Source organism: Oncorhynchus mykiss, chromosome 13, assembly GCF_013265735.2.
Source record: "Oncorhynchus mykiss isolate Arlee chromosome 13, USDA_OmykA_1.1, whole genome shotgun sequence".
Lineage (NCBI taxonomy): Eukaryota > Metazoa > Chordata > Actinopteri > Salmoniformes > Salmonidae > Oncorhynchus > Oncorhynchus mykiss.
Genome location: NC_048577.1, coordinates 48,853,916 through 48,880,204, shown reverse-complemented (window position 1 = coordinate 48,880,204; position 26,289 = coordinate 48,853,916). Strand labels below are relative to the sequence as shown.

Genomic DNA, 26,289 nt, shown 5'->3' with positions numbered 1-26,289 from the left:
TTCTATTTTCCTACTTCATGTATGTAATTGTACTTGGCCTTCTTTTCCCCTGTTCTAACTAGTTTTTGTTTTTCTATTCAGTCATTGTAAGTAACCACTCATACATACAGTAGTCTGGGGGCCGTATGTATTAAGCGTCTCAGAGTAGGAGTGCTGATCAGTTTTTCCTTTTAGATCACATTGAATAAGATGACACGGACAGGGGGGACCTGATCCTAGATCAGTACTCCTACTCTGAGATGCTTGAAACATACTGTACAACAACTGGTCTGTCTATTCATCCACTCACCATATTTTTTATTAGTGATGAAATATCTATTTTAGCAGACCTTTACCTTTGTTATCTACAGTGTCTGTGTTGGTGATACGAACTCTGCTTTAATATATTTCTCCAGGAAAAACTTGTGGCCTCATTTGTGTCAAAGAGTCCAGCAGCCTCTCCCAAGCCTCACATCGTGGTGGACAGTCCTCACTCTGAGTAGAACTGTGAGTAGAACTCTTGGTTCAATGCTCTCACATGCAGTGCCAGGACCAGTGTTGGAGTCCTTTCCATTTCAATTCAGATAAATGAGTTGTATGATTTAGAAAACATCGTCATTACAATGGACGGGCAATTTCTGCTTCATGAATTAGATTGAATTGATTTCCTGCATTGCCTTTATTGAAGTGGACCCCAACCCTGACACACAATTTTTCAATATTCCATAGCTTTCTGTGGAGGGACCTATATAACCACAGCTTTGTGATTATAATCTTGGTGAATGTGATCCAGCTGAGACTCAGAGGCTGTTAGATTAACGAGCTGTGAGGCAAGAGTATCTGTACCATCTAGATGTTATGTACCTCACCCCCTGACTTACTGTACTCTAAGGCTCTGTTCTCTGTTTATGTATCTTCTCATCCGCACTGTCTCTCCTGCTTTATCTCTCTCTTTTTCCTCTTCTCCCCAGGTTATTATCATCTTTCCAGTTCCAGACTTTCCTTTCTTTCTGCTCATCTGTGAATAATTATCTCCATCAAACAAAGAGAGATGAGGAGACACATCGACTGCTATTCTACTGCTACTGCTGAATATTCCAACTCCTGTCCTGTCGCAACGAAGCAAAGGAAAACAGAATCTACATTCTATACAAGCAACACTTAGAACGCTGACACACACACACACACACACACACAGTGCTTCAGGTTAGTGCCAGTAATTCATCCAGGAGGAGTGTGATGATGCACATTTCTCCCTCCAATCAAACCTGGGCCTAAGGTTTCTGCTCTGTATGGACTTCAAAAGACATGTGTCAATGCTTTACTTTAGGCCATTACTATACAAGTGTAGGAGTTAGGAAACATCCATGTAGTGTTTCCAGCAGGACAAACATCAGTTGTGGAGACTCTAGTGGTTTGGGCCTACCCTCTGGATCTGGGCTTTTCTGGCTTCTTTTAGCTGGAGGAAGGAACCTTTGCTGGTCGTTATTATTGATGTCAGGGGAGGGAGAAATGTGGATGAACCCATCTGCTGAAGCATGTTACGTAACCTTGAAATGTGTCCTTTCGCCTCATTATTTTGTCACCTTCTTCATGGTGCTCATTAATGTGAATTTGCTTTTATTTTTCTATTTGTTTGGTTTTGGGGGTTTGTGTAATATAATCATCCAGAAAGGAATTTATCCATAGCATTTTTTTACGATCCACTAAGGATGTGATCGTGAGTACTTGAAGACCTGAACTATTTGAGCGCCTTGGGATGTTACAGGAATAGTGTTCCCCTGTTTGGACATACTGGCAGACTTTACCCCAGAGGACTCTACAGGGGAACTGTGATGAGGACGGACCTGCTCGGCTTGGAGTGCACTTACTGGAAATGTATCCTACAGGGAAGGATTTCACCATTATATCGAATTTTTCTATCATTCCAAGATTTTGTTTTTGCGGAAAGACATTATTTAATTTGAAAATATAAAAATTGTCTGCAGTCCATCATGTCTCCGACTGGACGACAACATTAGAAGGACACACACATTTGTGTTGCTTTGATTTGTGTGTATTTCTGTGTTTGTGTGTGTGTTTTGTATTTGTGTGCGTCTGTGTGTGTATGCCTGTATGTTTGTGTGTGTGTCACTGTGACCTTCTGTGTGACACGTTTCTGTGCTCATGACGTCCCTATCTTCTACCTGTCCTCACGGCCCCACACCATTCCTAGCATCCACAGACTGAAACTCCTGTCTTTGAACAAAATGTGTCTTCTGTCCTGTGTGTCTTAGAGGAACCATTTGTGTGTAGGACCCATTGCACTTGTTGGGGAGTGGGAAACTAGGACCCATTGCACTTGGTGGGGAGTGGGATCCCTGATGAACAGTCGGTCTCTCACAGAGATTAGAGTGTATTGTGTGTGTTGTTTCCCAGATCAGCTGTCCGTCACTCAAAAGTGCCCCCCCCCTGCCTGATCTAAGTAACTGTGTTGGTTGTGTACTTCTTTTAGTAAATGTGTACTGTGTGTCTGAGGGGAACCAGTTGGCACCGTGATGTTAGATACGTTTTGATTACTTGAGGTAGAATTTTGGGCTGAGTAATGACTCTTTTATGTCCCCTAGCAGTCCCTCCAAACGGGGAGACAGAGAGGGGGTAGTCATGCCCTTTATCTTTAGTGAAATACGATGACCCCCTGTTTACGCTCTGCACTTCCTCTTTAAGCACCATGTGGCTACTGCCATGAGAGAACCATGTCTACCACCACTTCTGCTACTATAACCTCAACTAACAGTTAGCACTACTAATGCTATGGCTGCCATTTCCCCTTAAACGCATTCAGGGGGATCCAGTTACTATTCCAACTTCAGGCCAAGGAAGTGCAGGGATGCTTACTGGTATGCTTGGTATGTACACTGATTAAAGCCGTATATCCCACATCATAGCCAGAAGTTTTCCATCTGGAACTGTATGTCTGCTCAGGTTGTTCTGGGAGGTCATTGATCTGCCTGTATAAGTAGATACTATAGTATTGATCCATTGGCCTATCTCCAGGCTCTGTCTCTATCCCTCGCAGTCCACATGATTCTCTGCCCCATAACACTGTGGTGTTAGCACTCAGCACTGGAGGTTGCTAGTGTGCTCTCAGTATTACCCTCCACCTCTCTCTCTCTCTCTCTCTCTCTCTCTAAATATACCTTTCTCTTGCTCCTTTATCTCTTTCTATGCCTGCCTGCCTGCCGCTCTCTCTCTCTCTCTCTCTCTCTCTCTCTCTCTCTCTCTCTCTCTCTCTCTCTCTCTCTCTCTCTCTCTCTCTCAATATAGCTTTCTCTTTCCCCTTTATCTCTTTCTATGCCTGCCTGCCGCTCTCTCTCTCTCTCTCTCTCTCTCTCTCTCTCTCTCTCTCTCTCTCTAAATATACCTTTCTCTTGCTCCTTTATCTCTTTCTATGCCTGCCTGCCTGCCGCTGTCTCTCTCTCTCTCTCAATATACCTTTCTCTTTCCCCTTTATCTCTTTCTATGCCTGCCTGCCTCTCTCTCTCTCTCTCTCTCTCTCTCTCTCAATATACCTTTCTCTTGCTCCTTTATCTATTTCTATGCCTGCCTGCCTGCCGCTGTCTCTCTCTCTCTCTCAATATACCTTTCTCTTTCTATGCCTGCCTGCCTCTCTCTCTCTCTCAATATACCTTTCTCTTGCTCCTTTATCTCTTTCTATGCCTGCCTGCCTGCCGCTGTCTCTCTCTCTCTCAATATACCTTTCTCTTTCTATGCCTGCCTGCCTCTCTCTCTCTCTCTCTCTCTCAATATACCTTTCTCTTTCCCCTTTATCTCTTTCTATGCCTGCCTGCCTCTCTCTCTCTCACTCTCTCTCTCTCTCTCTCTCTCTCTCAATATACCTTTCTCTTTTCCCTTTCTCTTTCTATACCTGTCTCTCGCTCTCTTTGATTGCTTGTTCTCCCACTCTATTTCTGAAAACTCCCTTTTCCCCACTTCCCTCTCTCTCCACACAGCCATTCACCCCCTCTCTCTGCCTCCCTCCATCTTGCCCGCTCTCTCTGTGTGTAGGACTCCTCTCTCCTCTGTCTCTCTCAGTGTTAGTGCAGTTCTGAATGGACATTGGGAAACATGTGTGCATGCTTATATTAACATGAATGATGTCAACTTGATGCAATGAAAATTAGATATGTGATGCTTTAAGCAAAACCTGACAATGAACTTGATATTAATACTACTAATGACGGAAATGGAGACCTAGCAATCGTTCTCTCTGTAATCAAAACAATGATGATAAATAACATTGTTTATCCTGTATATCTTCATTAAATAGTTATTCCTGATTTAATTTTTGATTCTTTAAAAAATATATAATTTCTTCAGAAGTTTACTTTTTATATGGGTTAAACGGATAAATAGACATTTGAACAGAAGTGAGACATTCAGTCTGAAATGCTTGTTTCAGCCAGAGAGCTAGGGGGAGGAGGGTGAAGAGGAAGATGATGTAGGTGAATGTGTGGGAGATGGTGTGGCTGAAGCAATGATCATGGAAATAAAGGATATGTATCATCCAGCCTCATTCTGTGTGTGTTTGTTTATTAATCACTGTGTGTGAAGTAGTTGTGTGTGCGTGCATGCCTTGTGTATTATGTACATATACAGTAGCCTACACACACACTGGAGCTATATATATACTGTATCTGTATCCATATTGTATGGAATCTTCTTTGAACCTATAGGACCTTTCTCTTTCCTACTGTGTATTATCGTCGTTTGTAATTATTTAGTCACTTTGTCATGAATTCTTTGTTGTGTCCTCACTTTATCTAAATGCAAAGTGGAGTGCTGCTGCCTGCCTTGAGTGTGTCTTTCTCTGGTCTGCCACCTACTGTTGCTTTGTGAGTCTTTTCTAGTAGTCATATAAATGCCAGGGAAGTCATGCAGTGATTATACCCTTATGAACTGAGCATTACAGTCATGCTCACTATCAGCACACTGAAACTCTGCTACACCAACTGAGTGGGAAGTGTGTGTGTGCGCGCTTGCATGCACGTGTGTGTGTGTGACACAAAGAGAGAGGAGTAGGAAAGGATTAAGAGAGTGAGGAGGAATGACACAGAGAAAGGGGAAGGCAGGGAGTGGATGAGGAGATGAATTAAAAAGACAAGGAATGGAAGCGAAAGAGTGTGTGTGTGAGAGTGAGTGTGTTTGTGTGTGAGGGAGAGGCGGAGGAGAACAGGTCTGTATAAAGACCCACTTGTCTAGGGGCGAACGGGGCACCTGCAGAACTTTGACAGTGTGAGCAGCATGAGAACAGTTCAGAACAACACACACACATACACACAGAAGTGCAGAAGCACCAGTTAGCACTGCTACAACACCACGAACTGCTGGGGGGGAGCTGGAGGTGGGTGAAGGGGCCGGGGGAACTGCTGTCTCCATGGCAACGTTCCCACAGTGCAAAAAAAAATATTTAGTCGGAAAGACATTTCACTCAGTTCAGTGAGCTGAAAGAAGCAGAGAGGGAGGGAGAGAGACTGGGGGAGGTGTGTGCAATACATTACATAGAGCTGTTTCTATCACACTGGATGGATTTATTAGGAAGCTGTCAGCTGCGCATTATTGCTAATATATTACTCATTACTATATATAATGGTAATGTATTCTGTTATCTCATTAAATATACATGTCATTGCTGTGGGTGAGCCTTTGGTGTTTTTGAATTTAGCAATGAAAGAAAGCAACGACACCATATAGATAAAGGGAATGTAAACCTCATATCTATGTGACAAAAATATACATATTCACTGTGCGGTGTAAGACTCATCATATGCAATATGACTACACTTTTCAGTCCACTTTTATGCCTCCATAAATGTTCATAAATGTCACCCCAGAATTAGAAATAACCTCTGTGTGTGTGTGTGTGTGTGTGTGTGTGTGTGTGTGTGTGTGTGTGTGTGTGTGTGTGTGTGTGTGTGTGTTTATTTGTGTTTTGACCTAATACCGTTTTCCTAAATCAGTGTCAGTTATTTGTCGTAACCCAGTTCTGTCTGTATGTCAGTGGTGATTACCTGGTGGTGATTCCCTGTTGGGAACCAGATGGTCCCCTCTCTCCCAGCTGGAGGAGCCGGTCAAAAGAGGGATCGTCTATACTACACTCCCCCTGGAACAACCAGACAGGACAATCAAAGCACCCGATAGAGAAAAATGATCAAACCCCACAGAACAGTCCCCTAAAGCAATATGCCATTTCTCATCACCAAGAGGAAGTCAAAATACAACAGTGACTAAATTTGTTTTCTGTCCACATCAGGAGTTGTAAGCTTTTCTAATTGCAGGAGAACTGCCAGTTCTGCCAATTGAATTTCAAAAGCAGTGACAAACTGCACTTCCCTCAGAGCTACAAAATACATCAAAGTCCCCTAGAAAGGGATGGACACCCGGTCCCTTATACCGGAATTCATTTGGCCACTGTGCTTAAGTCAGAATGAAAGGCTGCGTGGGTTCAATGTGTTTGGGACCCAAGGATAGCCTTGGGCACACTCTTGGCCCCGCACAAACCCTGCTAAGGTCACTGGGAGCCAGCGCCCATGATGTGGCCCTCACTTGATGTTTGCCCATGGCCTAAATAGAACTGCTGCCACTTTATAACGCCTTGCACTGCTTTAAATTGGGTTAAATGGATTCAGAACATTGTTTCTGTGGGATTGAGTTTGATGAGCTCTGATGCCCTTTGCTGTTCGCTGGGCTGTGCTGACTGGCTCACAGTGCCACAGGGGAATAGATTCTATTGTTGGAGGAGAGAAACACAGCGCCCGTTGCGTTCCGTTCACAGGTTTCGCTCGTGGCGCAGTGTGTTGATTTGACAACAGGTTAGCTCGCTGAAGGCCACCCCAGTAATTATGTGCTTATTTCAGCACAGAGGATAGGAGGTGATCGAGACATGTCCTGGTTATAAAAATGTTACGTTGGCAACGGGGTTAGGCAGAACCTGTAGGCCCATTTCACAACCTATGTAAACGTACAGGACGTATAGGTTTATGCTTGATGTACTGGATACATGGACAAGGGGGGCTATAATCACTGATGTATCACTTCCTTGCCTGTTGTCTCTCAAATCATGCAGCTCACTGCCTTCAAGGCCTAGTCATTTTCTAAGACTGGCAGACTGTGCTGACCTCTGGTGTAACACGGCGGTATGGCATATATGGCAAATAAATAATATCTCATATATATTATATGTCTCTATAAATTCCCTGTAAATGTCATCAATTTGGTATACATGATAGTACAGTCACTGACTGTCAGGACTGTCAGTTACCGCATAGGTTCCTCATGGCAGCCATAGAGAGGTCAATCAGTTCTTGATCAGTTGCTCGGTTGTTGATTGAGCATCCCTTATGGTCCATTTTCAAGCCCAACCAGGCCTTAGATGTCGATAACAGAACGTTTGACTAGTGGTTTGTTTTCGGCACGGCCTACTTTGTGTGTCAAAATGACAATGGTTTCGTTTTAACTGTACAATTTAAGTATTTGGCCTCGTCTAAAACACAATTATTTGGCTGACGGCTAAATACCGCCAGGTGAGTAGCCCTCTGGCTAGCTGAACGCAATTAATGAAATCCTTTGGCTAGCATTGGCTTGTGACCACCTCGCTAATGCTATAATGTCTACATGCCCACGATAAATTGAATTTCTACTTCGCTTACTAAAGCTTTTATATTAGTCTATTAAAATGTTAACCACATTACTGTTAGCTGTATAACTTTATAGTGAATGTAAGAGTTGCTGGTCATTGATGTACAAAAGTTAGCGGGAGCTAAGCTAACGTTGGCTGACTGGGGGTGTGCGTTCATTACGCCGATTCTACCTTTTACTCCAAACGGAAAACGTTTTGCCACGAACAATAGTTTCTATTAGGCGAATTCAGGTAGGACCCTCCCCGTTATGTTTTGCTCCCGTTTGGTTCTTAAACGGTTTCCGTTGCAAGGCGTAAATGAATACACACACACACGTAACTTTAGGATGCTTTGACTGAGCATAATCAGTAGCAGTGGTCCATCAGTATACGTTTATTTATAGTTGTCCAGCTAAAAACGACCAAAGGAGTGTAGCTAATTACGCATTTTATGCCTGTCTAGTTCTTATCTTCTGCCTAACGCATTATGCCTGATTTGGTTATTTTTCAATATGGACAACTGATTCTGGACTGATGGACAACTTTCCATCTGCTATTCCATGCATTTCGTTTTATCAAGATCGAGTGTTCATGTGAGGTATTGTTAAATAGTTAGCTATCATAACGTAAACCTAGGTAACATATCACACAGTATGTTATGCATACCTGTCACAACCAGTGATCACAGGGAGAGCAACTTTTGTTATGGCCCAGTAACTGATTCAACTAGTCAACTTTTTTCTCCATCTAGATCATGGACCTGCCCATTAAACCTGGCGCCAATCAAGTGGCAGACGTGGTGTTCGTCATCGAAGGAACTGCAAACCTCGGCCCCTATTTTGAATCCCTCAGAAAACATTACATACTACCTGCAATCGAGTAAGTGGGCTTCAATTGTACTTTTTGCTTCATTGGGTACGTACAATATCGCTCTGTGGAGTCCTGACTTGGTCCCTGTCCCATCGTCACAGGTACTTCAATGGAGGCCCTCCAGCAGAGACAGACTTTGGAGGAGATGTGAGTCTTAATTCAACTTTGTTTTCTCCTTACGGTTATTACTATTTATTTAGTCTTTATTTAAGAAGGTATGAGAACAACAATGCCAATTCTCTCCTCTTCGTTCAGTATGGAGGCACACAGTATGGTCTTGTTGTGTTCAACACAGTGGACTGTGCTCCTGAATCCTACGTCCAGTGTCACGCACCAACCAGCTCAGCCTTTGAGTTTGTCTCGTGGATTGACAGCATCCAGTAAGATTTGTTTTTGTCATGCTATTTAGAAGGACATGTTAAGATTCGTTAGTATTAATCTTCCTTGATCAATGTGAAACTTTGTCTCTGTCAGGTTCATGGGAGGAGGAGCAGAGAGCTGTAGTCTCATCGCAGAGGGTCTGTCTGTGGCCTTGCAGCTCTTTGATGACTTCAAAAAGATGAGGGAGCAAATGTGAGTTCTTCTTTTATTACTAAACTCAGCAAAAAAAGAAACGTCCTCACTGTCAACTGTGTTTATTTTTAGCAAACTTAACATGTTATGTTCATACAAATATTTACACAAGCTTCAACAACTGAGACATAAACTGAACAAGTTCCACAGACGTGACTAACAGAAATGGAATAACGTGTCCCTGAACAAGGGAGGGGGGAGGAAGTCAAAATCAAAAGTAACAGTCAGTATCTGGTGTGGCCACCAGCTGCATTAAGTACTGCAGTGCATCTCCTCATGGACTGCACCAATTTGGCCAGTTCTTGCTGTGAGATGTTATCCCACTCTTCCAGCAAGGCACCTGCAAGTTCCCTGACATTTCTGGGGGGAATGGCCCTAGCCCTCACCCTCTGATTCAAGGTCCTCTCTTCGCTGGCCATGGCAGAACACTGACGTCCCTGTCTTGCAGGAAATCACACACAGAATGAGCAGTATAGCTGGTGGCATTGTCATGCTGGATGGTCATGTCAGGATGAGCCTGCAGGAAGGGTACCACATGAGGGAGGAGGATGTCTTCCCTATAACGCACAGCGTTGAGATTGCCTGCAATGACGACAAGCTCTGTCCGATGATGCTGTGACACACTGCCCCAGACCATGACGGACCCTCCCCCTCCAAATCGATCCCGCTCCAGAGTACAGGCCTCGGTGTAACCCTCATTCCTTCGACAATAAACGCGAATCAGACAAAACCATGACTCGTCAGTGAAGAGCACTTTTTGCTAGTCCTGTCTGGTCCAGCGAAGGTGGGTTTGTGCCCATAGGCAACGTTGTTAACGGTGATGGGACCTGCCTTACAACAGCCCCCTGCCTATAAGCCCTCAGTCCAGCCTGTCAGCCTATTGTGGACAGTCTGAGCACTGATGGAGGGATTGTGCTTTCCTGGTGTAACTCGGGCAGTTGTTGTTGCCATCCTGTACCTGTCCCGCAGGTGTGATGTTCGGATGTACCGATCCTGTGCAGGTGTTGTCACACGTGGTCTGCCACTGCGAGGACGATCAGCTGTCCGTCCTGTCTCCCTGTAGCGCTGTCTTAGGCGTCTCACAGTACGGACATTGCAATTTATTGCCCTGGCCACATCTGCAGTCCTTCATGCCTCCTTGCAGCATGCCTAAGGCACGTTCACGCAGATGAGCAAGGACCCTGGGCATCTTTCTTTTGGTGTTTTTCAGAGTCAGTAGAAAGGCCTCTTTAGTGTCATATGTTTTCATAACTGGGACCTTAATTGCCTATCGTCTGTAAGCTGTTAGTGTCTTAATGACCGTTCCACAGGTGCATGTTCATGAATTGTTTATGGTTCATTGAACAAGCATGGGAAACAGTGTTTAAACCCTTTACAATGAAGATCTGTGAAGTTATTTGGATTTTTACGAATGATCTTTGAAAGACAGGGTCCTGAAAAAGGGACGTTTCTTTTTTTGCTGAGTTTAGTAGACACACACTAGCATATGTCTCTTGTCTCTATTAATCAGAGGTCAGACACACAAAGTCTGTGTGCTGCTGTGTAACTCTCCGCCATACCTGCTCCCTGCCGTGGAGAGTGTCAGCTATACGGGCTGCACTGCAGACAATCTGGTCAAGATCATCAGAGATGTAAGTAACATAGCACCTCTATCAGATAGCACCTCTATCATAGCACCTCTATCAGATCTATCAGCCTGTATAGACTACCCGCTGGGCCATTTTTTGGAATGATGTGACTTCTGTATTTATTAATGGCTGCTGATATCCCATAATAACCTTGTGCCTCTTCCTCAGAGAGGGATTCATTTTTCTGTGGTGTCGCCACGGAAACTGCCAGCGTTACGGGCGCTGTTCGACAGGGCGTCACCAGTCGGGGGACAGGTCGACCCCCACCCAGACTACAGCCAAGACCCCTTCCACATGATCCTGGTTAGGGGTATCTCACTTCCTGGTGAGGAGCAGCACTCGACATAATTGACAGAGAACAGATTGATTGAAGTCAGTATCGGCCCATCAAATTCTAAAATGTTTCTTTCTCCAGTGTCATCAGGGGGAGGATCGGGCCCTCTCAAACCAATTCTACCCCCTCAACCCCTGCCTGTCAGTCAGCCTCCTCTTGGTCCCGCCTCGCAGGCTCCTCCACCAATAAGCACGGCCCATCCATATCAGGTACTGAAGATATGTTTTAACTTGGTAGCTTTTACCAGCCCATCAACATTGGATTGACAGGCTCTTAGCTGACACAGTGTTCTCTCTCCCTCTCTTGCTGCCCTGTCAGCCCCCACCTTCCCTTAACGCGGCCCAGGCAGCTGCACAGATGGCTGTAGAGGCAGCTAACAACCAGAAGAGTCGCTGTGAGTACCAATAGCCTGCATTCTTCTATCCTCTGTCACCAGTATGGTTGATCATCAGCCCAGGTTGATTGTTAGTCTATTACAGGTAGTCTATTACAGGGGTGTTCACCTCTTACCCTACGAGGTCCGGAGCCTGCAGGTTTTCTGTTCTACCTGATAATTAAATGCACCGGGTCAAAATCAGTCCCTGATTAGAGGGTTAGAATGGGGGGGGACAGTACGGAACTGGCTTCGAATTCCAGAGTTGAATATGAGAGGTCCATTATATCTGTTACCTTGTCTTTTTCGGCATCTCCCATCTAGTCCCAGGCATGGTCAATCCTGGTCCCCCATTCAGCGGTCAGTCAACTCTCCCATCTGTAGCAGGAGTAAAGTTGGCTTCTTCCAGTCAGCCCAGCCTATCCACAGTCACCATAGTTTCCACACCCATGTTGCCTCAGCAACAAGCCCCTCCCCCGCAGCAGCAACAAGTCCAGCCGCCGGGACAACCACAGCCCAATCAGCAGCAGCCGGTGCCCCCTCAGCAGCAGCCCACAGCCAATCAGCAGACGCCCCCATCCTCACAGCCTGGCATGGTGAGGCCTGTCCATATGTTGCATCATCTTCCCACAATACTCCACATCAATATTAAACTTCTCTGCCTCCAGTCAAGTTGTCTTTCTCTCCATCTAACGCTTTCTCTTTCTCTCATTTTCTTCTGATAGCCTGGTGTGTCTGCAGCCCAGGCAAATCCGATTGGGGGGCAGCAGCAAGGCGTTGCCAATAAGATTGTAGCATGGAGTGGGGTACTGGAGTGGCAAGAGGTGAGGGAAACTAGAACTTGGTGTAAACATGCTGCTGAAGAGGTCTATACTTCTTGTATTTGTGTGTTCAAGTCATCCTCTGACCTTGTAAAGGAATGTTATAAGGTCTGCAACAAAGCTATGCTTGGAACTGATTGACTCAACTGTCATTGATTGTGACGTGAATAATCATACTATACCTTTGTGATGGATTTCACCTCCGATCAAAGTGGAGTTACTTGACATGGTTGAACCTGTTGTAGGGGAACATGCATTTTAATGATCTAAAATACTAATCAACTCTGGAGATGTTTGTGTTTCCAAGCCATTTGAAAACCTGACTTGGTCAATAATCACTAAGTATTGACTGATTTGCACTACTTCTTCTGTGATACCTGTTGACCATGAAACTCTATCACACAACAATGTGCAGCAAGCCTACACACTGTAACCAACACACAGTTAGACCACAACATCCCCAAACACGTAGACAATAGGCATAGTATTGCCACAGGTCACTAAAGTGCATCTGAAGTCACGTATCAATAGATGCAGCATTCAGGTTAGATTTGTATATCTTCCTTGTTCAGGTCAGGATATTGCTGGATCATATCTTAGTCTCCTCTAATCCACGAGAGTCCTCCCAAATGCTGTACAGTACACATATAAAGAACCCATACATCTGTTCTTTAACACAATGGTCAACGGGGACTGCAGCAGAGCGGACCAATCTGGGATTGATCCCCTGAAGATGAACGCTGCTTATTTTCCTGTAGGATTGGCGCCATCCATCCTCTTCACAATGTTCCACTGGCAGCGCTATTTTGCATGTTGGGTAATTTCTAACATGGAGGTTTTTATTCAAACGGTGCCCCTGGGTGTAGGACCGAAGCCCCCTGGTCACTCTGTATGCTAACTTCCAAACCTCTCCTTCTGTTTCTCCAAACATCCCTCCATTCCTCTCCTCCCTCCCTACCTCCCCCACCCTCTCTCCATCCATCACTTCAGAAGCCTAAAGCCTCGTCTATGGATTCCAATACCAAACTCACTCGCTCCCTGCCCTGCCAGGTGCAAGTCAACCAAGGAGAGAACCTGTGAGTTTCAGTGAAACACTATCTTTGATATCATGCCAGTGTCAGCTGCACTGATTGTTCATTGTGTGTATTGCTATATGTATGAAGAGTTCTGATTGGTTTGTTCCCTGTTCTTCATGACAGAAATGCCGACCAGTGGCCACAGAAGCTCATCATGCAATTGATCCCACAACAGCTACTGGTGAGAGAACCCTCTCTGTGTGTGTGTTCAGAAATTACTCGATGACATTGAGAATACAGACATCTAAATAAAGTCTTTCTCCCTCCCCAGACAACACTCGGTCCCCTCTTCAGAAACTCTAGAATGGTTCAGTTTCTCTTCACCAACAAAGATGTGGAGTCACTAAAAGGTCTTTATCGTATCATGGCCACTGGATTTGTAAGTCCAGCTCTTCTGCTTCACATGCTCTATTTTTGCTGCCGTTTGTCCCTGTCCTTTTCTGTCTCAATATTCAATACAGTGGAGTCTCAACAATAGACATCAGCAGTTCCCTCCATTGTGCACTAGATGGACTAGGCAGATATAAATAGGCTGCAGTAACACTCTGAGAACACTAGAGGGGGCACCATGTTCATCATTTAGTAAACGGCTACAGAGATTTTCAACGCTGTCGGGCGTCATAGAAAACCTGCATGCAGCCTGTGAGATTTACCCAGGTCCGATTGAATTCAGGTCAGGTTGACTGGTTTTGTGTCACTTGAACTATGACGAGGGCTGTGACAGACTGACAGACAGTTCTGACCTATGTCCCCCCTCTGGCTGCAGGCGGGGTGCGTCCACTTCCCCCACAGCGCCCCCTGTGAGGTGCGGGTGCTCATGCTGCTCTACTCCTCCAAGAAGAGGATTTTCATGGGCCTCATCCCCAACGACCAGAGTGGCTTCGTCAACGGCATCCGACAGGTCATCACCAACCACAAACAGGTCCAGCAGCACCGCTCGGTGAGTCATACAGACACGGGTCATCAACAACCACAAACACTGCTCGGTGCGTCAGACAGACAGGTCCAGCAGCACCGCTCGGTGAGTCATACAGACACGGGTCATCAACAACCACAAACACTGCTCGGTGTGTCAGACAGACAGGTCCAGCAGCACCACTCTGTGAGTTAGGAGGGAATGAAGCGATTTAACCTGGAGAAAAGGGGGTAGTATACACGCTAGTAACTGGAGCTATACTAGCCAGCACAGTGGAAGGGCTTCCCAAGAGCAGTCTTGGGCCAATGAGGTGGTCAATTTATTTTATTTTATTTTTTTTAAAAGTACCTTTTTAACTAGACAAGTCAGTTAGGTACAAATTCCTATTTTCAATGACAGCCTAGGAACAGTGGGTTAACTGCCTTGTTCAGGAGCAGAACGACAGATTTTTACCTTGTCAGCTCGGGGATTCGATCTTGCAACCTTTCGGTTACTAGTCCAACGCTCTAACCACTAGGCTACCTGCGGAAAATGTTTTCCTGTTTGAGAGCACCGCCCCTTGCCATTTCTGGTTTGATCTCGATTACAGTCAACACAATTCTAACAACCGATACCGTGTTTTCCTTCAGGTAAACATTTAGAGTGCAGATTTAGTGTGACAGAAACGGAATGCCTCGGTTACAAATCCAACCTGCCTGTGGTCTACATGACTTTATATCCTCACAGCCTTTCTGCTCCCATTATAGTTGATGCCGTCTGTCTACTCATGCTGCAAATTTAAGTGAAAAACATGTTAGACCGTGTGTATTTAGAGAAGACGGAGACCTTGTGTCCCATTACATATTCAAAGCTGCATTGCTAATGGAGAATTGCTATGGCAATCTCAACACAATTAAAATTTCAATTATTTGATCGTTGTTTGGGGTATTTTTTTTCCAGACGTGGCTCTGGAATAGTGTTACTGGTGATTAGATATGATTTTATAACCGTGAAAGACCCAAATTGAATATTTTCCCTGAACCATACAGATGACTTGATGTTAAAGGTCCAATGCAGCTGTTTTTCTCTCAATATCAAATCATTTCTGGGTAACAATTAAGTACCTTACTGTGATTGTATTCAATTATAGTTATGGATGGGGTTAGAAATAGTTTCACTATTCGAATAGTATCATGAATATTTGTCAGATATCTGGATATTCTAAATGCATGTGGTTTTTAAACTTTAACCTGAGCAGTGCTGCCTGAAGGAGAGAGGCTGGTGCACTATGCTGCAGAGGGGACAGTGTATGTGAGATGGGACCGGAGGGAGAGAGAGAGAGAGAGACGGTTATAGTTAGCTAGGCTAACAACAACCTACTTGTTGGATGCTCGTTGTAGCCTACCTCTTCTCATTTCGCTAACTTTTAATTACATAATTTTATTCCATCTCACATGTATTAGTAAACTCTCACTCCACTTTCTACAAATTGAGACTCTTCACAGCTTTGATTGGCCAACATAAATAACAAGCTACACAAGAAGGATACCTCTTTTTTTCTTCTGGGGAGCACGTCAAAAAAACTACATTGTAAAGTTTGTTTTATTAAAAACTATACAGAAAATGTTTTATTAATTATTTGAAATGTTACATTTAATTTAGAAAGGGCTTTTTCAGTGTTAAAATAGGCTTATGATGTTTTTTGTTAAAATTAATACTAGTATTTGAATACATGCACATCCCTAGTTAAAATTGTAAAAAAAAATAGCTTCTTAGCAAAGAGCATTTTCTTAAGCTGTCTGGGCATGGTCTGAGAGAAGAGGGGAAAACTTATTGGCAGAGAGGTTTGGAACTTCTTACCGCCTGGTGATGTCACCATGTCACCAGGTAGGCCAAAACGCCAACCCATTTCAGAATGTCTTTTAAAACAGCTCTGACACTAAAAGAGCATTATTTTCATAGTACTATTCCAACCTCAGTGTGTAAAACACAGTAAAATCACGTTTTGACTGCACTGGGCCTTTAATGTGTGCTCTGGGTGTTTTTAGGCAGGCTGCTGAGTTAAATAGGAAGTCCACAGGGAAGAGAGAGGAGAAAATAGAGGAGACGGACAGCTTTTATCCTGATCCTAGATCAGGGGTGTCAAACTAATTTAGGGCCACATTCTGTCTTCACTGAGGTCTGGAGGGCTGCACTTCAAATGGGTAATAATTCCTCTCCGTCAAAATGTGCAAAAATATTCCTCCATCACTTTTGGAATTTTCGATGCTCCCTGACTGTTAGCTTTTGATGACTGTTAGCAAACTGGACAGAGTGAAGAGACTATAAATGTAGATCAATTATAATTTCTACAGTTTTGATTTGGTTTTAGTCATTGCAACATTAATTGAGATTGGTTTACGCCCGGGAAAAAATAGCTTAAAAAAACTGCAGGCAGGATTTAATCGTCTTGTGGCCTTGAGTTTGACACATGCCGTAGATGGTGGTGTTGTCTCATCCAGTGCCACGATTAGACAGGTTAGGATAGGCAGGAATACCATTATAAGTACAGTGGGGCAAAAAAGTATTTAGTCAGCCACCAATTGTGCAAGTTCTCCCACTTAAAAAGACGAGAGAGGCCTGTAATTTTCATCATAGGTACACTTCAACTATGACACAAAATGAGAAAATCACATTGTAGGATTTTTAATGAATTTATATGCAAATTATGGTGGAAAATAAGTATTTGGTCACCTACAAACAAGCAAGATTTCTGGCTCTCACAGACCTGTAACTTATTCTTTAAGAGGCTCCTCTGTCCTCCACTCGTTACCTGTATTAATGGCACCTGTTTGAACTTGTTATCAGTATAAAAGACACCTGTCCACAACCTCAAACAGTCACACGCCAAACTCCACTATGGCCAAGACCAAAGAGCTGTCATAGGACACCAGAAACAAAATTGTAGACCTGCACCAGGCTGGGAAGACTGAATCTGCAATAGGTAAGCAGCTTGGTTTGAAGAAATCAACTGTGGGAGCAATTATTAGGAAATGGAAGACATAAAAGACCACTGATAATCTCCCTCGATCTGGGGCGCCACGCAAGATCTCATCCCGTGGGGTCAAAATGATCACAAGAACGGTGAGCAAAAATCCCAGAACCACACGGGGGGACCTAGTGAATGACCTGCAGAGAGCTGGGACCAAAGTAACAAAGCCTACCATCAGCAAGGGCATTGAAGATGAAACGTGGCTGAGTCTTTCAGCATGACAATGATCCCAAACACACCGCCCCGGCAACGAAGGAGTGGCTTCGTCAGAAGCATTAAGGTCCTGGAGTGGCCTAGCCAGTCTCCAGATCTCAACCCCATAGAAAATCTTTGGAGGGAGTTGAAAGTCCGTGTTGCCCAGCAACATCCCCAAAACATCACTGCTCTAGAGGAGATCTGCATGGAGGAATGGGCCAAAATACCAGCAACAGTGTGTGAAAACCTTGTGAAGACTTACAGAAAATGTTTGACCTCTGTCATTGCCAACAAAGGGTATATAACAAAGTATTGAGAAACTTTTGTTATTGACCAAATACTTATTTTCCACCATAATTTGCAAATAAATTCATAAAAAATCCTACAATGTGATTTTCTAGATTTTTTTTTTCTCATTTTGTCTGTCACCTTACACTAGAAAAGTAACCTTGTTGGTTCTCTTCTCCAGATGGGTTCAGGAGGGCCGATGCCAGGGCCACCTGGCCAGGTTCAACCCAATCAGAACTTCCTCAACCGGCCGCAGGGGCCCATCCCTGTCTCCCATGGCAACGTGCAGCAGCAGGTACTGTGATTAATCCTGTGGTGTCTCAGCTTGTGCACTCCTCGTTTCCTCCCTCTCCCCTCACACACTCCTCCTGTCTGCATCTCCTGTTTCTATTGTCCCGCAATGACTGCATGTCCCGCAATGACTTTCATCTCCTCCCCTTCTGCACCTTCTCTTCCTCCTCTTCTCTCTCTCCTCTGTTCAGTCTGTGGTGGTGGGCATGCCCTCTGTTAGTCAGGTCACTCTGATGGAGGAACAGCAGAGACAGGCCAACCTGGTGAGACTCACACACATATACACAAAAACTCTCACCCAAAATACATGCACTGAACTTTACCAGGCACAAACTCTCCCTGTGCTCGTTTTGGCACCTGCCTGGTTGGTGAGCAGCTCCTCTCCGCTCTGCATGTGTTGGCTACTCTCTCACACTGTCTTGATGGGTGCTCACTGCTACCAATATAGCCAGCCCAGCATGTTCTGGGTTCAGTGAGTTACATTGTTACATTCGGCCTGGCTCTTTTTAAAGTGAACCCGGTACACCGTTCCAATGAATCATATGTACAGTGCCTTCAGAAAGTATTCATAGCCTTTGACTTATTTCACATTGTGTTGTTACAGCCTGAATTCAAAATGGATTAAATATTTTATTTCTCCACCATCTACACACAAATACCCCATAAGGACAAAGTGAAAATGTGTTTAAAAATGTTAGGAAATTTATTGAAAATGAAGTATAGAAATATCTCTCACCTTAGTATTCACACCCCTGATTAATACTTTGTAGAAGCACCTTTGGCAATGATTATAGCTGAGACTGTCTGCGTATCTTTCTGGATTGTACTATATTTGCCCATATTCTTCTTAAAATTCTTCAAGCTCTGTCAAGTTCATTGTTGATCATTGCTAGACAGCCATTTTCAAGTCTTGCCATAGATTTTCAAGCCAATTTAAGTCAAATCTGTAACTAGGCCACTCAGGAACATTCATTGTCGTCTTGGTAAGCAACTCCAGGGTAGATTTGCCCTTATGTTTTAGGTTATTGTCCTGCTGAAAGATGAATTCCTCACCCAGTATCTGTTGGAAAGAAGACAACCAGGTTTTCCTGTATGATTTTGACTGTGCTTATAGCTGTATTACATTTATTTTTATCCCAAAAAACTCCATATTCCTTGCCGATGACAAGCATACACATAACATGATGCAGCCACCACCATGCTTTAAAATATGAAGAGTGGTACTCAGTTGTGTTGTATTTGTATTTGCCCCACTTTGTTTTCAGGACAAAAAGTTCATTTTTGTCACATTTTAAGTGACTTGTTGCAAACAGGATGCATGTTTTGGAATATATTCTGTTGGACATAAGACTGAAAAAACACCAGCAAATCAACTCCAAGTGTTTTAATTTTTGAAATCTCCAAACTATTCCAATGTATAATAGAGAGATATATGTGATTGTGTATAAATGTAAGCAAGGTTTGAAATTATTATATTTGAGTCAAATACTATATCTGTTCGGGCTTCTGCGGTCAATTTGAAGTGTACAAATGATTTGTTATTATGTTCTGGCCCCCTGACCGTCTGCTGAAGAAAAAATCGTTCCGCGGCTGAATCTAGTTTGATCCCTGCTGTACAGGTTTCCGTTCTCCTATCACTACCATTCAACTTTGTAACTGTTTTAAAGTCACCATTGGCCTCATCGTGAAATCCCTGAGCAGTTTCCTTCCTCTCCGGCAAGTTAGGAAAGACACCTTTGTAGTGACTGGGTGTATTGATACACCTTCCAAAGCCTATTTAAACCCTATTTAATAACTTCACCATGCTCAAATGGATATTCAGCGTCTGCTTTAAAAAAACAATTTAAAAATGTTTTTACACATCTACTAATCGGTGCCTTTCTTTGTGAGGCATTGAACAACCTCCTTGGTCTTTGTGATTGAATTTGTGCTTGAAATTCACTCCTCGATTGGAGTTACAGATGGTTGTACTGTATGTGTGGGGTACAGAGATGGTCTAGTAATTCATAAATCATGTTAAACACTATTATTGCACACAGTGAGTCCATGCAACTTATTATGTGATTTGTTAAGCCAAGTTTTACTCCTGAACTTATTTAGGCTTGCTATAAAAAAAGGGGTAGAATACTTATTGACTCAATACTTTTCAGTTTAGATTTATTTATTTTTCTAAAATTTTATACAAACAAAATTCTATTTTGTGTGTAGATCAGTGACACAACATCTAAAATCAGGCTGTAACACAACAAAATATGAAAAAGGGGGAAGGGGTGTGAATACTTTTTGAAGGCACTGTATTTAAAGTCTCACTCTACTTAGTGCTCTTATCTCTCCAACCTTCTTCTAAACATCTTTGACTCTGCTTCTCATCCAGATGACGATGAGAGCATCCGGCGCACCTAATCAGCAGCCACCCGTCACTGGTGCTCCGCCCAACCAGGTCGCTCAGGGTGGACAGGCCCCGCCCCAGGGTGCCATGCTCCGCCTTCCAAACCCAGGAGCCAATCCACAGCTGCGCAGTCTCCTCCTCAGCCAACAGCAGCCAGTAAGAACACAACAGTTAACTCTACCAGCCTTGACCGTCATTCATGAAATACATTTGTTGTTATAGTGCATCGTCTTGTAGCCAGGGCTAGATCACCACTGCACACTCTAGAAAGGCTTCTAAATATGTAATACTTGTCTCTATTGGTTAATGATAATGAAGGTCCTACCTACTGTATAATTGATGGTAACCTAGGTGTTGTGTTCCTTTCTCTCAGCAGGGTGGTGTTGGTCACATGCAGGGCATGATGCCTCACCAGGGGCTGGGAGGGCAGCTGGTCCACCCTACTCCAGGAGCGGGCCCCCAAATGCAGGCCCAGTGGAGACAGCCCCTGGCAGGTTAGCTACAGCCATGGACCCTTTCACTCACATCACACACTGTAAAGACAGTTTGGAGCTAGACATCAGTGCAAGAATTGGCTTTAGAATGCAATCTGTCATTAGGAAGCAATTGTTTCCTAATGATTGAGCTTTTGTGTGTAAACTGCTAAATTCAAAAGGGAGGGTGATTGAACATATCTCTCCCATCCGTGCCTATGGTTATCAGACTGAGACTGGGCTATATGGCGTTGACACCAGCAGCAGGATGAATTGAGGATGTCACAGATTAGAGTAATGCTGTCTCATAGAGTATGTGCATGGTGCCTTTCACTTTGCTGCAACCTGATAGCTGAACAGTTTAGACTCGCACTTCACATTCTTGGTTTTTGCTCAAGTCTGCTCGATAATGCTGTTTACTTTGTGCGTCGCTGACTCTACCTGTAACTCAAAAGTAGTTAGTCTGTAGTTTATTACCACTGTGTTTATGATAATGTCATCAATGTACCTGTTGCTGTCCCAGGTTAACTCTCTCTCTCTCTCAGGTCAGATGATGATGGCTGCTGGTCAGAGGGGCCCTGGAGCCCAGCCCCCCGGGATGCCCCAGGTGTCTTCCGTCATGGAGGATGAGATTCTCATGGACCTTATTTGAGTTTGGACCCACAAAGACTACATCCCCCAGCAACCAGCATTTTCAGTTTCATCATGGGGGCAGACTGGGAGATGTAGTTTTCCTAGTTTCTACTCTGGCTTTTTTTCTTTTTTTTTCTTTTTTTATATCAAAAGTTTGTACTGTAGAGTTATTGGAGATGATGAGGGGAGGACATGCAAGCACCCACTCTCATGCATATGCACACACACACACAAACACACACCCTATCACACACCTAATGAAGCCAACGCAATGGGAGGACAGTGTTCATTACACTGTTGTGTGCTTGTATGGAAACCTGTTTTACATTCATTTAATTGTTTATATGAAATGTATTTTTTATTGAGGTTTAACTTTTTCTGAAGTTGTGTTTTTGAGCTATATTACATTGTTTTATTGAGATGAAATAGATACATTTTGTCAAGGAGCCAACCAATGTGTAGAGTCCTTTTTAAAAGTGAGTATACACATAGACCAGGGCTCTCCAACCCTGTTCCTGGAGAGCTACCGTCCTGTAGGTTTTCACTACAGTCCTGTTCCTGGAGAGCTACCGTCCTGTAGGTTTTCACTACAGTCCTGTTCCTGGAGAGCTACCGTCCTGTAGGTTTTCACTACAGTCCTGTTCCTGGAGAGCTACCGTCCTGTAGGTTTTCACTACAGTCCTGTTCCTGGAGAGCTACCGTCCTGTAGGTTTTCACTACAGTCCTGTTCCTGGAGAACTACCGTCCTGTAGGTTTTCACTACAGTCCTGTTCCTGGAGAGCTACTGTCCTGTAGGTTTTCACTACAGTCCTGTTCCTGGAGAGCTACCGTCCTGTAGGTTTTCACTACAGTCCTGTTCCTGGAGAGCTACCGTCCTGTAGGTTTTCACTACAGTCCTGTTCCTGGAGAGCTACCGTCCTGTAGGTTTTCACTACAGTCCTGTTCCTGGAGAACTACTGTCCTGTAGGTTTTCACTACAGTCCTGTTCCTGGAGAGCTACTGTCCTGTAGGTTTTCACTACAGTCCTGTTCCTGGAGAGCTACCGTCCTGTAGGTTTTCACTACAGTCCTGTTCCTGGAGAGCTACCGTCCTGTAGGTTTTCACTACAGTCCTGTTCCTGGAGAGCTACCGTCCTGTAGGTTTTCACTACAGTCCTGTTCCTGGAGAACTACTGTCCTGTAGGTTTTCACTACAGTCCTGTTCCTGGAGAGCTACCGTCCTGTAGGTTTTCACTACAGTCCTGTTCCTGGAGAGCTACCGTCCTGTAGGTTTTCACTACAGTCCTGTTCCTGGAGAGCTACCGTCCTGTAGGTTTTCACTACAGTCCTGTTCCTGGAGAGCTACCGTCCTGTAGGTTTTCACTACAGTCCTGTTCCTGGAGAGCTACCGTCCTGTAGGTTTTCACTACAGTCCTAATCTAGCGCACCTGATTCTAATAATTAGCTGGAGCAAAAACTTGCAAGACTATAGCTCTCCAGGAACAGGGTTTGAGAGCCCTGACATAGCTTGATCTGTGCCCGAATGCCTGTTATCCAACTCTTTCTGATAGTAGTCTGTCTGAATGTGTGTATTAACACTACAGCAGTGTGTGAGAATGACTAAAGTAGACACACCGATATATAGTTTGAAGTGTGTTTCTGCCAAATGGTGTGTGTTAATTCTAACTACTCCAATATGTTGTGGAACCATACCGAGGCCTCCTGTGCCAAGTAGTTATACCAGATGGCGTCGCTTGGCCATGTTTTCCCTGGCATAATGCACAATCAGGCTGACCGCATGCGCACATGGCAGTGTCCACATATGTGCCCAAAATGAGCTTCACACGGCTAAAAACAGACTAAAAACACATACACATTGCAGACACTCACATAACTCAACTCCATTAAATATTGTTGGCAATAAATTCTGTAGCGTGTATTATACACAGACACCTGTACTAACTGCACACAGTCCAGTGAGCTGTATACACATGCTGCAAAACAAAACATTATGTACACTTGAACCTTATTACCCCACAGACCAACACATTGTTAGCCCTGTGCAGATGCACAGACGGGAAGTGATGTCAGTCCCTGTCACCAGGGAGACGGAGATGGTTGCTTAGATACCATGACACTGGGTTCTTGTTTCTAAGCTTTTTTCTCCACCTCTCCCTCACGTACTCACACAGACGGAAAGACAGACACTGACTAGTCCCCCAGTGGCTGGCATTCATCTCTCACCTGCCTCCCTCCTTCCATCACTGGTCAACCCTGTGAGCTGACATTCTCTCTCTCTTCTCCGTCTTTCTAATGGGCTGAGTTAATCTCTCTGTATTTCGACATCACTGCGTGTCCTTTAATGCCAGCTACACGTCTCTGAAATGATGCTTCTACCATATGAGCAGGGAGTAGCGGAATAGGACGCATGAGACTAAAAGTAAAGTATGATGATTTTGTTGTGATATATATTGAGTTGATAGAGCAGATGTGACAGGCTCTTTTTCCTATGTTATTGAATTGGACTGTTGACACTGTTTCTCTAGCTGTGGTCTGTCCGTCCTGGTTGTCAAGAGGACAGTGGGCCATTGTGTGAGCCTGGGTGTTTATAGGGCCTGGAGATGGAGTTTATTGGCCTGGTGGCAGAAGTGTTGTTGGGCCTGATGGGGTTTATGGGCTTGGGGGCAGAGTTTGTTTTATGGCATGCTGGAGGAGTGTTATCAGGCCTAGTGGTGAGTGGATGTATTTTTAAAGCCTTCTGATACAGCTACATTTAGCTTGGAGAGGGGATGATATCATGCCTTAAATTGGATTGGTCTTTACTTTTTAGGGCCTAGTGGTAGAGCTACACTGGGCCTGGTGGTGGAGCTACACTGGGCCTGGTGGTGGAGGTCAATGCTACCTAATGGATGTGGGGTGCCAGATGGTGTTGTTTGTGATGGAGGAGGTCTATCGACTCAGTAGTGGAGATGCAGGCTTGGTTAACTCTGTGTCAGAGTGCAGCTCCTCTTTCAGAGTGTAAAGCTAAGCTTCAGAGCATGGATGGATCCTAGCCTGGCTAGTCACAAGAGATGAATGTTGAATTTAGTATGTATCACAGAGGATAGGTTGTTGTCTACTGCTGGGGTCCATGCTGTTAACCCATCAGATAAAGATCAAAGGTCTCTCAAGGCCCCCAGATGATGCAGAAAGTTCAGCTCTGAGAATCTGAGAAGGGAAACGGGGTGCCTCCCGCACGGCCGGTGTGTCTGGCTCACTTCATACCCTACAGTCTCCTTGTTGCTGCGACCCAGCAGAGTGCTAAGGTGGCACAGCTCCCAACGCTAACCGCTAACGCAGTTAAAGCTAACAGACACAGCAGTATCCACACCACAGCAGCCATGAGATCTGAACATTGCAGAGGGAGCTGCAGCAGCCAAGCACATCTCAATGTGCTAACACAGCCCAAGACAGAGAGGAACAGGAACATCAACCCAGCGTAGCAGGTCAGAGCTTTAACCAAAACGCAGAGCCGCAGATACTAGGTTGCAAGTGCTCTACCTCCATATGAACTGCATCCTTCCAGCGGCTCCCGCCTCTATTCATTTAACGGCTTGTGGTGTCCACTCAATCAGTCACTTATAGGCTGCCCTGACGGCCAGAACAGAACCCCCCAGTGCTGGGGGGGGTGGGGGGGGTCATTCCTGATCATACAGCCTGAGCAGACACTGCGGTATAGGGACACAAACAGGGAGTGAGAGAGAGAGAAGGAGGAGTGGATGTGTGTGTGGCTCTTTTAAATGATGAGGGTGGAGAGATGAAGAGATTGGAGGTGAAAAGAGAGCGGTCTATATCAAGGGTGAGAGAGATTGAGAGGTTCAAAGTGGAGAAAGAACAGTCAATATCAAGAGGCAGTGATAGAGATCCAGGCAGACAGACAGCAGCTCTGTGTGAGAGAGAGAAGAAGAGAGGGAGAGGAGGAGGGAGGGATGTGGTGTGTGAGTTAGAGAGAGGGAGGGATATCCACTGCACTGTTGTGTGACTGGAAATTTAATAGAGAAAGGGATGGAGGGAGGCATGCAGGGGAGAAGGAGGAGGGGAGAGCAATGCAAAAGCGCTGCACATTGATATGGAATTCCAGTGGACTTCTATAGGCTGTGAACAATGACACACTGTTACTGCACAGAGAGATGGTAGGGGAGAGGGAGAAAGAAAATTAATCGTCTAGATATGTCAGTGGAGTGAGTGCTCTATTGTGTACTGCAGCGAGTGGGACTGGTGGGGTAAACGGAAGAGAGACAGTGGGGGGTAAGGGGTTGGGGACGCAGCTTAGGCCATGTTCATAATGGGGGCATTGAGTGGGCACCATTCCAAACACAGACCTTAGAGGGAGCCCCAATCACATGTAATGTACTGACTTTCATGAAATGGTCTGTTACTCACATGGAATGACAAGGAAGGTATAGGGAGATAGGACATGACAATGACGGTGAAGCGTGTGAAGTGTGTGTGTGTGTGTGTCAGAGAGAGAAGAGAGTGGTTGTGAAAAAGACTGATTCACCATGTCTGAATATAGAACGTTATCAATTCACCACTAATCGCCCATCTGATTATCCCCTGCCCCCCCCTTCTCTCCCTCTCTCTCTCTCTATTGCACAGACACAGTCTCTCATTGCAATGACCTCTCCTTCCTCTCTCAGTCCCCCAATCGCTGTCTCCCACTGACACGCCCCCTCCCATCCCTGAGTATCACAATATTGATCTCATATTTGAGAGAAATCATACTAAATAGAGAGAACACAGACCCGTTCTGAAAGATTCATAGC

At 44.6% G+C, this 26,289-nt stretch overlaps 2 protein-coding genes across 6 annotated transcripts in view; both read left to right on the top strand.

Annotated features, from left to right (window-relative positions):
• LOC110486656 (synaptotagmin III) overlaps window positions 1-4,534 on the top strand; it is a 60,812-nt gene extending 56,278 nt beyond the window's left edge. For both annotated transcript variants that reach the window (XM_036941376.1, XM_036941377.1), the window contains exons 12-13: window positions 396-486; window positions 951-4,534. In XM_036941376.1, coding sequence (XP_036797271.1) covers window positions 396-482 — 87 coding nt within the window. In that variant the 3' untranslated portion in view covers window positions 483-486; window positions 951-4,534. The remainder of the gene's footprint in view (window positions 1-395; window positions 487-950) is intronic.
• A 2,823-nt stretch (window positions 4,535-7,357) lies between these two features.
• LOC110486655 (mediator of RNA polymerase II transcription subunit 25) lies at window positions 7,358-21,957 on the top strand. 4 transcript variants are annotated; one of them, XM_021558422.2, is made up of 20 exons: window positions 7,358-7,541; window positions 8,388-8,515; window positions 8,608-8,653; window positions 8,762-8,886; window positions 8,981-9,079; window positions 10,590-10,710; window positions 10,876-11,032; window positions 11,123-11,250; window positions 11,387-11,435; window positions 11,739-12,010; window positions 12,140-12,238; window positions 13,226-13,311; window positions 13,435-13,492; window positions 13,583-13,690; window positions 14,078-14,251; window positions 17,902-18,015; window positions 18,203-18,274; window positions 20,386-20,556; window positions 20,774-20,894; window positions 21,419-21,957. In XM_021558422.2, exons 2-20 carry the CDS (start codon window positions 8,391-8,393, stop codon window positions 21,523-21,525), a joined length of 2,232 nt encoding a protein of 743 aa, XP_021414097.2. In that variant the 5' UTR covers window positions 7,358-7,541; window positions 8,388-8,390; the 3' UTR covers window positions 21,526-21,957. The 4 variants fall into 4 exon arrangements, with proteins under 4 accessions (XP_021414097.2, XP_021414096.2, XP_021414094.2 ...); XM_021558421.2 differs by having other exon boundaries at window positions 7,359-7,541; window positions 11,360-11,435; window positions 13,229-13,311; XM_021558419.2 differs by having other exon boundaries at window positions 7,359-7,541; window positions 11,360-11,435.
• The last annotated feature ends 4,332 nt before the right edge of the window (window positions 21,958-26,289 follow it).